This window comes from Hirundo rustica, chromosome 1, assembly GCF_015227805.2.
Source record: "Hirundo rustica isolate bHirRus1 chromosome 1, bHirRus1.pri.v3, whole genome shotgun sequence".
Lineage (NCBI taxonomy): Eukaryota > Metazoa > Chordata > Aves > Passeriformes > Hirundinidae > Hirundo > Hirundo rustica.
Window position 1 is genome coordinate 58443796 of NC_053450.1, and position 12197 is coordinate 58455992.

Genomic DNA, 12197 nt, shown 5'->3' on the forward strand with positions numbered 1-12197 from the left:
CACCAGTAAGTTTTGTATTGCCACCATAAATATAATCAAAAAAGGAAATGCTGGTAAAGTTTTACTTTTCATTTCAATTTGAAAACAACAAAAATCTCTGAAAACACATTAGCAAAACCCCCAAAATTATTATAAACAGCAAATAATGTATCACCTCAGTAAAATGGTCAGATTATAATCTCCTCATAGTGAATCACTTTTTATGAGTTCTGCATTTTAATCAATCACTGAAGGTTAGGGATGACAACATGATTGATCAAGCCAGTCAGGAAAAGCTTCAAACCATATCCCAGCACATCAGACTTAATATTATCTACAGAGACACTCAGTTGCCTTAAACCAAACCAAAAAAGCGCCATTGTTCAGTTGCCAAAAGGAATTTAGAGAAAAACTTCCTCTTCATCCAAGCATAATGTCCAGATTTTGCATATTCCCCTTATGGGTTCAGCCAATTCACTTGTAGACACAGGACTGGGTTAAATTGTCCCATTGCTCAGTGATCAGTTACAGCACCTGCTTTTTTCTACCTCTTTCTAAGCTCTGTGTGATTAACAAAGTACTTTCAAGATGATTCCTCCAGTATTTAGGCCTGGGAAACCCAGTATTTTTTAAAGCAAACTGTGCAACACTAATTAAACTCCTTCAAGGCAACCAGACAACAAGTACACCAGCCTAAAAAGAATTTTATCAGTGATGCTTGAATTTGTCATCTGAAATAGTCTGTCCTCTTGCTTGTATGGTAATATTTTTTTCAATCAACATTACTGCACTGCAGAAGTGTTAATAATACATGATCTATTTGGATTTTTGTTTGTTATTTTGGGGATTACTCAACATTTTTGGTCCTTCTGTTACTACTCTGGGACCATGTGGTACAAACAGAGAGCTCCTCATATTTTACTTCATATTTTCTCCTGTTCTGGAGCTTGGAGAATGCTGTCTGTCAAAGATGACAATTTTATATGGTACTTCTAAGATACTGTGATTCATAGCCAAGGCTCACGTATCAGAACACCATTTTTCTAGACAGGTTTTGGGCTTTCTTTGCTTTGTCCTGTTTGTTTCTTCAAACCTCTGTGACTATTCAATAGCTGACACATACTCTGTCAAATCATCCTCATTTTTTTCTAGTACAGTCCAAAAATTCTCACAAGTGAGCAACATTTATAGCTCCTTGGTACTGTTCTGCTTTATAACACTGAAAACTGGAGATCACATCCTGATTCTGCTGTTCTCTTTGGCAGGCATTTTATTACTTTCTTTAATAGCTTTTTAAAATTACACTTCTTAATAGCTATTTGGTTTGAGGATGCTATGGTTCATTATATTTTTATATCTGAATGGAATAGATTCATGGTAACTTAAAAGTGGGGTTTTTGACAGCGCTACTCTTGTGCATGCATTGACATGCCTTCATTGCAGAGATTCTATATACATGATTCCAAACATGTACTTGTCTTGCACCTTCATCTCAGAAAACTACTTCACATAACAGATTTTAATAGTTTAACATGGATAAATAATATTTTCTACTTGTTTAAACATAATTTATTCACATAGCTCCATATATATATATATATGCTGGGCTTTTTAAAATCCACAATATTATTTGCATTATCTGTATGTTTGTAAGCTTCAGATCTCCTTCAGAGAAGGAGGTCATCTGAAGCTTGAAAAAGTATCTCTGGCTGTTAGGTTATTCAGCCTTTAAATTTCATTATTCCTAACATTTCGAGAATCACCACTCAAATGGCTCCTATTAAATTTTAGTGCACTACTTAAAGCTTTTCTTCTACAACTGATTAAAGAAGCCTCCAAAAATTAGTGTATGTTAGTCTGCCAGCACCAACAGCTTAAACTGCTTTTCTTGGAGGTCCCATCTAAGAGCACAAATTTCCACTTCACATGGGAGAGCAGAAAACATTTTGGTTTAGTCACATCAGTTTAAACAGACATGTGACTGTGATACGCAATCACACGGAGTCAAGAGATTTTCGCAGGGCAGAGTTGTTCCTCCGAGCCAGCTCCAGGCTGAGCCAAGGCGGAGAACCAGGCGGAGAGCCCCTCTGCCTGTTTATTTCTTACTTTATATACATTTGTGGGTCTGGCTGTGGATTGGCTTCTGGAGTTTTCACCCCCTAGATGAATGGCCAGACCAACTGCCAGTTACAATTGTTTTCAGGTTAGAAACATGCAAACAAAGGACAGAGAATGAAAACCAAAGGATTTGTTTATGTTACATGTGTGAGAAAAAGTGAAAACTGCTCCTAATATTGTACAGTAGCTAAAAGGTCAGACTCCATTTTATGAACAATCAAAAGGCTTTAAAAAACTCAGAAAAACCAGGGTGACACAGACACACTTGCGGCTCCGCAATTTGCTTCACTTCATGTTTCCTCCTGACTGTCTCGGAAATGCACACACAATAACCTGATCTCTCTCCAGACTACACTCACCATGAAGGCAGGCACTTGGAACCAAAGAGTCATCTCTCCATTTGGCCAGGAGCATGCCAAGTAGCGGCACAAACCCACAACCTCGGTCACACTGGGTCACACTGCCCCGCTCCCAGCCTCATTCCTCACCACCCCACCCTTGGGCAAGAGAATTAGACATTACTTTTCCTAACTGCCTTATAACTTTATTTTATCTCTCGTGGTACAAATAAAGAGGCTACTCCCACTAATTGTTCAGTTTAAATGTCTAAATTGCTTATTCCTCAAGAATAGATTATTTCCACTGGACTAACAAATTAATTCCTGTTTAGATGCTGTTTCCTGAGGTGCCCAGAGAGCCTGATAATAAATAATGTTTTCAATAGCACTGCTTACTGTTTTTTTTCCCAACACAAGGATATCATATTTGTAAATATTTAATTACTCTTAATACCAAGTTCTGCTGTGTTATTTTTTTCTACAGAGCCTCTCAAAGAACAAAGGTACCTCGCTGGGAAAGTTATCCACCAAAGCAAGCTACCTGAGCATGAACATGGTTCTGTTCCTGGGAGGCTTTGTCAAAATATGCTGATCCATCCAACATAGAGAAAACACTTGTTGATATTTTCCTCCAAAACTTCCCCCTTAACAGAATGAAAGGAAACAATAATTCCATCCATTTTCTTATTTTCTATTCCTAAATGCAAAATCTTTGTTTATCCACTGTTTGCAGCCAATGATGTCTCTGAAATTTTTCAAATCACTGTGCAATAAGCTTATACACTTCCTTCTTTGGGCTTTGTTCTACACTGAAGAATTTTCAGATGAGGAAGTTGCTCCAGAACTTTATTATTCCAGGTGGGTTAGCACACTCAGTCAGCAGCTCTCTTCTTAATTTTCCTTTCTTGCTCTGAATACTAATTGCAGTCATATTCTACATGAAGTGCAGAGCCCTCAAAATTACTCAAAATTCACAGCTATCTTACTCAGCAGGAACTGACTTTGAGTTATTACAAGAAACACAGACTTTTCAGCTAGTCACTTTCACATATACGACTCTAGGTCTGCATATAAGTTGTGTTCAGACTGCCTTCTGCAGCATTCTGCACTTGGAGAATGTTTGAGTTCTGCATGCATTTCAGAATTTTTTTTCTGTTTGTGTGTGATATAAGGTAATCAGTCATGACTCTATTTTAAGTGTGTGAAACACATTTTCTGCTCTCTGTCCCATTCCAGATCACTGAGGATAGAAGCATTAGACCCAGACTGTCAGTTTGAAGCTCAGGCTTAGAGACCTCAAGTGCACACTTCCTGGCTGATCTCATTGCTCATATATTGAGATCAGACTTGGCAGGAATCTGCAATTGGAAACCAAGGGAAGGACTTGCATCTTGCTTCTGTAGACAGTTTAGATTGGATGAGCTTACGCCAAATGAAATTGCAAGCAACTCACATTCTGGCACTGTTTAATTAAGAAACTAAAGATGAAAAACTCCAACACAAACTCTCTCTTGAGAAACTCTTGCCTTTTAGGCATAATTCCCAGTAACAAACTGTGCAGCCCAGGGTACAGGAACATGTGGGTTTAAAGGTGTCTGCTGAGTTCTCACTGTTCTTAGCAGGAGAGCTTGTTTTCATAGGTGCAAGCTGACATAAATTAAAATGATGTCACTAAATAATTGTACTGAATATGTCAAATAATTCAAGGTTAGATAGGGACAAAGGAAGCTGACTGTAAAAATGAACAGTAGATTCCAGTTCAATTGAATCAGACCCATAAACAATCTTATCATAAACCTTACTTCATACAAATTTCTTAATAACTTATCCACTTGTTCCTCCTTCCTTAATATCTATCTTAATATATTTTTCCACTTGTCCCAATGTGATGAAATCATAACTGTATGGTTATGCATCTATACAGGTATATACTTGTCTGTGTTATCTGTTTGACAACCACACTAAGCTCCAAATGCTAAATTGGACTTACCCCTCAAAGACCTAGGCTTGAAAAATCTCTTTTTTTTTTTCCCTAGCTTGCTGTGAAACCTTTCAACTCTACATTAAGAAACACTGATTTATATCCTTTTATATTGCTTAGTCTCTCCACCCAGATAATTCCCTAAGATGGGAACAGCAGGATCCATCAAGACTCAGTCCAGCCCTCTGCCTAAAGGTAGGATTATTAATGTTTCTCTCATTTTTCACAGGTTGTTATCTAACTTGCACTTTCAGACTGCTAACAATGCCAGCTGAACCAACTTTCTTCAGCAAGTATTACTAATGTCCTCCCTGATGTTTGAATTTTCTCCCTTCATATCTAACCTGAAACTTTCTTTCAGAGTGTGAGACACCGAGCTATCCTACAGGCATGAGCATCAGACTATTCCTTCTTCCTTGTAAAAGAGTTTTATTGTATTGTATTGCACTCCTTCACAAAATCTTCTAGATGACATTAAATAGCATCCAGTATTACTTAATTTTTCTAAAACTTTCTTGTTGCTCTCCCTTCCAAGTGCCCTTCAGCTAGGATACAATTCTTGGAATGCAACACAACTAAATGCAGGTATGGAAGCTTATGAAGAATTAATGAACTTTAAATTTTAGTCTTCTACTAACAGTGTTAGTGTAGTATTCTTCTGAGACACAATGGATTTCCAGTTACATAAATACCTAGTTTGGAGATTTACATCAGGACTGCAGTATAGATAAATACTACAGGTAGGTAAAATTGGAGTTTTTAGCAGGACTTTGAATCATATAGAACTTTAGAACTGGACAAAGTAAGAACATCACAATGACATTATATGATCAACCATAAATTTGAATTTAGACTATAGGGAAATGTTATTGGCTTAATTAACTCTGGTGACTATAATTACAATTCTTTTTTCTTTCTACTAATACCTAAATACATCATAGGATAGTTTAAGTTTGAAGGGACTTATAAAGGTCATCTGGTCCAATTTCCCTGCTATAAGCAAGGATGTTTCCAACTAAATCCAGTCGCCCAGAGCCCCATCTAACCTGGCTTTGAATGCTCCCAGGGATAGTCATCGACCAACTCTCTGAGCAACTTCTTCCAGCTTTTCTCAACCCTCATTGTAAAAATATCTTACTCATATCTAGTCTAAATCTACCTTCTGGCCACACTGCTTTTGATGCAGCCCAGGACACAGTTAGCTTTCTGGGCTGGATGTGTACATTTCTGGGGCATGTCCAGCCTCTCATCCACCAACATTTCCAAAGCTTTCCCAGCAGGGCTGCTCTCCGTCTGTTCTTTCTGAAGCTTGTATTGATACTGGGATTTTATCTGAATGAATATAAACTGCCTATAACGTATGGAATAATCATTCATCAGTCCAATCGTCTCATATCACTACTTAGTGTAGCAAAATGGGAAGCTCATCTAATTAATTGAAAACCTCTATCAATATTAATTTTATCCAAAAGTTAAAAAAAAAAAAAAAGTAAGATTAAAGTATTCTCTGGAAATAATTTATCTGTAGTCTTTATGAGCCAACTCTTTTCCTAAACTTTCCCAAAAGAAAAACGCTGACACTAATGACTTTTTCTCTTCTGAAGAACCTTTCCTGAAGAGAACCCTTCAACATTCATCCATTTGTTATTCTGATGATGAGACAATTACGTATTCAGTACAGTCTCCTCACTGAGGTTATACCAAAAAAGCCTTTATCTGTTTAAAGACAGCAGAGAGTAGTGCATATATAAATCCTACTTTCTAAAACCTTTTCTGTCCAATAAGACAGCTAGAAAAAGAATACTGTGGGGTGTCTTTTACACAGTGAACGCAAGTAGGTGGGAGGCATAAAGCTGTTCCTATTGCAAAGAGGGGAGAAGTGGTAGTGTAGCCAGCAACAATTAATTCATATCATAACTGATAAGTTATGGATAAGAGAGAAAATCAAGGGGAATCCAAGAAAAGTATTTTTGAATTCATTCAAAATGCAGGCCTCTATGTTTCTTACAAAGCCCTGGCTTGCTGACTGTGGAGGAAAAGAAATGAGAATACTCTTTGCATCTCTAAACAAATTAAATTAAAACTTCATACAGAGGAACATTAATTTACCTTAGGTCCATTTTCACAGTTACAAGACAAGAAACAATGATGACCTCAGGGAGCCAGCAGTTCTCCCTCAGTTCTCTCTATGTTAAGTATTCGTAGTATATTGCAAATTAAAATTATAAGATTTCTTCCCACTTTAAAACACACATTGATTCTTTAAAAATATGAGCAAAATTAAAGATGAATTTAAGAAAATTACTTATGGCACAAAAAGCACATTAGTACTGCCCAAATCATCATTTATGGATAAAGGTGGTTGTTTTGGCTGAGATGACAAATTACCCTTCCACAGCAGAAGGAAAAAAATAGTTTACAGTTCAAGCTGTGAAGTTATTAAACGAGATCTGACTGTACTAAGAAATGCACAATATATTAGAAAAGTCAATTTCTTAAATTAAATGGCAAATCAGCAAGTGGATGAAGGACTGACCTTGGATCGGGGTGGTGCTCGGATGTACCATTTACAGTCTACTGCTTCAGTTTCAGAAGCTTTTCCTTCTTTAACAATTTGTACAGATTCCACAATTCCTTCAGGTCCTCCCATCTCAAACTCACAAACTGAATAACAAAACACCAGAAAAAATGAAACCTGAACAGCAAACAAAATGTTTTCTACAGCAGAGTATAAAGGCCTCCAAGTTAGAAAAAAAACCAAAAACAACATACCAACCTGGCAATGGCTTCAAAACGCCAAGGTCCTTAAAATCTGGATCTTAAAAACAGAGAAAGACAAAATTAGTTTCGTTCAATATCTAGCATGTTATGTCAATATGCTCAAATTTTATAATGCACTTTAGTTATATAATTATACATATACTTCTTGGAAATGGGAACAGATTCAAAATTATGGCAACACAACAATTATTAATGAAGAAATTACTGATGCCATCATACCAAGTTATTTTTTTCTGTTATGAAATCCTACTTTTCCCTGTCTCTCTCATTCAGAAGGGTACAAAAATATTTCTGCATACATTAGCAAGTGAGAACATCACACAGCTAACCACATGACATTTTAATACATCAGTGTAGTGAAAGAGGATATATTTACAGATCCATTCAGAATCTTTTTGCTTATTTTGCATTTTGAAGAATAACACTCAACTTAACTAGAGAATCTAAACATAATTCTGTGTTTATGAATACTCTGCCATCCCTACTGACGAAGAGGAGATGCTTCATCAGAAGCACCCATTTGGTCTTACTGGAAGAAAATGCTATAAGAATTACCATCAGCAGTCATTGTGCTAGCAAGGTAATAAGTCTAACACGTGCTATTTTCCATCAGATAAACATGAATGTATTTGCTATCTGAGAGGGCTTGTATCATTCTTTTATATCCAGGTGTATTACAGAGATGAAACGACCTTGGTATTAGACCTGTGCTCCAACAACCAGCCATATATATATCATAATTTCACAAAATTTGGCTCAGGTTGAAGATACTGTCCAAAACTGGAAATATGGGAGGTTAAAGCATTTCAAGAAATGATTTCTTAGAATAGACTGGTCTTGTCTGGGAAATTTTTATCACTTGCTCTGCTTTTCTGCCTAAAATGAATGTTGTGCACTCTTTTTCTCATTTACGCATGAAACTGATCTTGTTTCACAACTGGGTCAGTGTAGAAAGAGCTATAAACAAAACAAAACAAAACAAAACAAAACAAAACAAACAAACAAACAAACAAACAACTTTGGAAGAAGGAAAGAACAAGATATATCAAATGAAGAAAACTAAACTCACAACCAAGCCACAAAGACTGCTGTTTCCCTCTAGCCTTAGTCAATTAAGAACAGTAATAATCATAACCAGATAATATAACAAAGTAGTCTAGTGCTGTATAAGCAAGATCAGCCATTTTAATCGAAACAGTCAAAATGTGTTGATTTCAAAAACCGGAGTTGCAAAATCGCTTTTTAAATTGCCCCTCTATAACCAGGCTGCTGTTGTTCTTCCCAAAGTTCTTTTACAGTTGCACAACATAAATCATGAGTAAATACTCATGGGCTCACAGGACTGAAAATATATCTGAGTAGGAAATTAGTATTAATTGTTACTCATTTTTATAGATCAGTAGATAGATATGATTACCAACAGCATTAAATGTGATCAAATATTTCAGATGTTGTACTTGGGATGCTGGTATCTAGCTCTGAAAGTGAGATCCTTAAAGGAAATTTCCTTTTACTGGTGATTCAAATTACCATCCCAACTGTACCTCATGTAACCATTGCTTTTCTTCCTTTTACTGAGTTTGCAAGGATTACTCTGATTTACTGAAAACACTCCCCCACATTAGTAAAGTACCTAGGAGGTAAGAAAACAAAAAACATCCTGCCAGAATTTTATTTATGTGAGAGTTTTCGTATAAAGCAGTGTTATCAAGAATCCAGGCTGAAGTACAATCTAGACCATATAATTTGACCCATAAAATGATGCAGAATGTACGTTCTCATTTAACAATACAGTAACGTTGGTTAACAACACATACAGAGATGCAAAATTCATTAACATTCTAGAAATATGGGAGATCTGCTCAGTTTTAAAAAATAAATTTTTGCAAGTTCTCAACATTTCAAGAGTGAAAGGGAAATAAAACCTACGACACCTGAAGTGATAACCCTTCATTAAATATTGCTATTATACCAATACTGCTATATTAAAAACAAAATCTGTAAATAAGGTATTATCACAGTTGCTTAAAATTCACCCACTTTTGAGAATATTTAGCTATCACATATTGCTTTTTAAATAGTCTCCCATTAAATGGATTAGATTTTAGCAGCTCTTCTGTATGTAATTCAATCAAATTGTTATTCTCACTCTGTCTGGGTCAGAACATTAATGTTATATAAACACTGACTGGTTAGATCTTCCAGTAGTCAGATGAAAATCATGTTCCCGTGAGGAAAACACCCAAGACTGGAAATTTTTTCTGTGAAAAATAAGATGCATCACCCATAAGGAGAGAGAAAAATCAGAGGCAAAATAGGAAGCAATGTGGAGGTGCTAGAGACTATCCAACAAAGGGTCGTGAAATTTTTAAGGAACGTATGAGGAAAGGCTGATAGATTTGGGATTAGTCAGTCTGGAGAAGGGACAGGTCAGATGTGATCCCACCAATGTTTACAAAAACCTAATGGAGGGGAGCAAAGAGAATTAAGCCAGGCTCTTTTCAATGTTATCCAGTGACAGAAAAAGAGGCAATGAGCACACTTTGAATCACATGAGGTTCCATCTCAATATCAGGAAAAACTTCTCCAGTATGAGGTAACTCAGGACTAGCAAGGTAGCCAAGAGGTTTTGGAGTCTCTGTCCTTGGAGATATCCAGTAGCTGTCTAGACATGATCCTAGGCAAGTAGCTTTTGCTGGAGAAGGGTTTGAGAAGACGACCTTCAGATGCCATCTAAACAATAACTAAACAATAGAATTGGATGATAATGGACAAAACAATTAAAAGTGTAGACATGTTATCTGAGCTAGCAGCAGAAGTTAGACAAATCTCTACCATAATGCAGACTTGGTTTTGTGGAGTTTGCTCTGAGTTGCAGGAACATATCCATCCAGCCCGAAGAAATATGAAATACTTAGGCCTGGTTTCAAAAAGCTCCACTAGGTTTTCATGGAAGACTCTGAAGATTTTGGATGCTAGCTTTGGAATATATATTTTCCATGGAAAACGTACTACATTTCTTTATTTTTCATTTCACTGTTCCTATGCAAGAAATCTGTCTCTTCTAAGCAGCTGGCAAACATGGAATTTAAATAGAGGAACAGGAGGCCACTTGCAAGGAGTTAAGGTACCTGACTGCTCAAAAATCTTATTAAATAAAGAAAAAGGTAAAGTTAAAAGGCACTGCACATCAACTGGATTAAGTCTTCAAAAGGTATGTAAATGACCATTCATACAAGTACACAGCAGCATCTTATGGGATTGCACAGCTGAGATATATCCACACAGAAACACATTTACCCCCCCCATGCATGCACATATGCATGTAATGCCTCACTCTGTCACTTACACAGGAAGTTAAATTGTTTAAAATTGTATTACTTGAATAATTTTTGTAAGACATAGGGAAAATGCGTAAAGTTCAAACTAACTGCTAACAACATGATGTTCTGCTGGTAAGTATTATTGCAAATATGTTTTAAAAGATGACATTTTAAATTTAAAAATCCACACTTATAAAGATTGTTCAACTTTTCTACAAAGACAGATGGCATAAGGCTCTTAAAAGCAATGTTGTAATACAGCAAAGTTAGTATTTTCACTCTTACAAAGGCAAAATTTGATTTTGCCTTTCACCTCTCACATTTTGTTAATTTTTCCTTTGCTTTTCATTAAAAATTCATCTGGGCACTTTCTACCTGGTGAACTTCAAACCTGCTACTTTCACTCATAAAAAATAATAGATATCTCACTCTGGCAGTCAAAAGATATGTCAAAATTTTAATATCTCTTTCAAAAAATGGAAGATTGAGTTTATGTGTTCCTGACCATATCTAGACTACAGTATACTTAATTACCCAATTTTTTTTAATATCTGAAATTCAATACACACAGTAAAGAACACAAACAATTGCTGTACAGTTAAAAGTCAAAAGGAAGGAAATGGGTAACGTAAAATTCTTGTGCTTAATAACTTTTGAGGTATTTTTCTCTCTTCTATAAATGAGATGTGGAGGAATCATTTGAACTATTTGAATAAACTATACACTACAAAGGGTTAATGTTTAAAAACTAAGGGAGTTTTTGCTGTTTGCGAGTACAAAACCTCCTTTTTAATGGATACATACAGAAAACAGTCACAATACATGTTGAAGCCGTATTTCCCAAACAGAAGTAGGGAGACTGTACACTTTTATTCACTGATCAGGCAGCTGTAGATATATATCTTTTAATTTCTCTGTTTGACTAAAAATAGCTATTCAACTCCTATCCATCTATATTTTAGAAATTTTAACACATGCACATGCTTCCCTGTCAGAGAACTTAGTAGAGACCAAATTTTGCATGTAAATATTCCTAGAAAAGTAAAGAGAATTGCACTACACAGCAAGCCACCAGTTATTTATCTGTAAGTTTACTAAAGTTCTTTTACAATGATTTCTGGGAGCCTAAACCAGCCTTGCCCTCTTGAGGGGTACAGTTCTCTAAAAAAGCAGAGCTTGAACAACTCAGTACAGAAAAACACGATTATTCTAAGGTATTTTATGTCATTGCCTCAATGTATTTGATGATAGAGTAAAAAAATTGGAAGAAGATGGCCAAAAGATTTCAAAAGCATAAAAGTGATTCTCAAAGAATCACTAATATAATTCTAAAACAGAAAAACATTTCTGGACTCAAACATTTTTTGTGTGGTGTTCAGAGGGAACTTATCTATTCTGCTGGGGAGAGTAACGAAAAAGTAGTAAGAAGAAAAACAATATGAAGTCAAATAGCTATGCAGAACTCACAAAATTATTTCTTATTAGCCTAAAATGAAATTTGTTCTGATGGCTCTTTTCATATTTGTAGTCTTCTTGAAACTTCCGTATATATGTCTATATTTGTATTAATGATATCAAAAAGTGACCAAAGAAAGTCTACAGTTTGCTAGACACTATGGAAAGTTCTGTAATAATTATAGTTGGCAATATTATGTGCTGTAGTTGCTCTTTATTTTC

General features: G+C 35.8%; 1 protein-coding gene across 3 annotated transcripts in view; it reads right to left on the reverse strand.

Annotated features, from left to right (window-relative positions):
• The window catches only part of NETO1 (neuropilin and tolloid like 1), a 62787-nt gene that overhangs the window by 21738 nt on the left and 28852 nt on the right, over positions 1-12197 (reverse strand). For 2 of the 3 annotated variants that reach the window (XM_040065613.2, XM_040065622.2), the window contains exons 5-6: positions 7193-7234; positions 6953-7080 (exon numbers count right to left, since the gene is read on the reverse strand). In XM_040065613.2, coding sequence (XP_039921547.1) covers positions 6953-7080; positions 7193-7234 — 170 coding nt within the window. Of the gene's footprint in view, positions 1-6952; positions 7112-7192; positions 7235-12197 lie in introns of those variants that run through there. The other variant, XM_040065626.2, reaches the window with a different exon arrangement.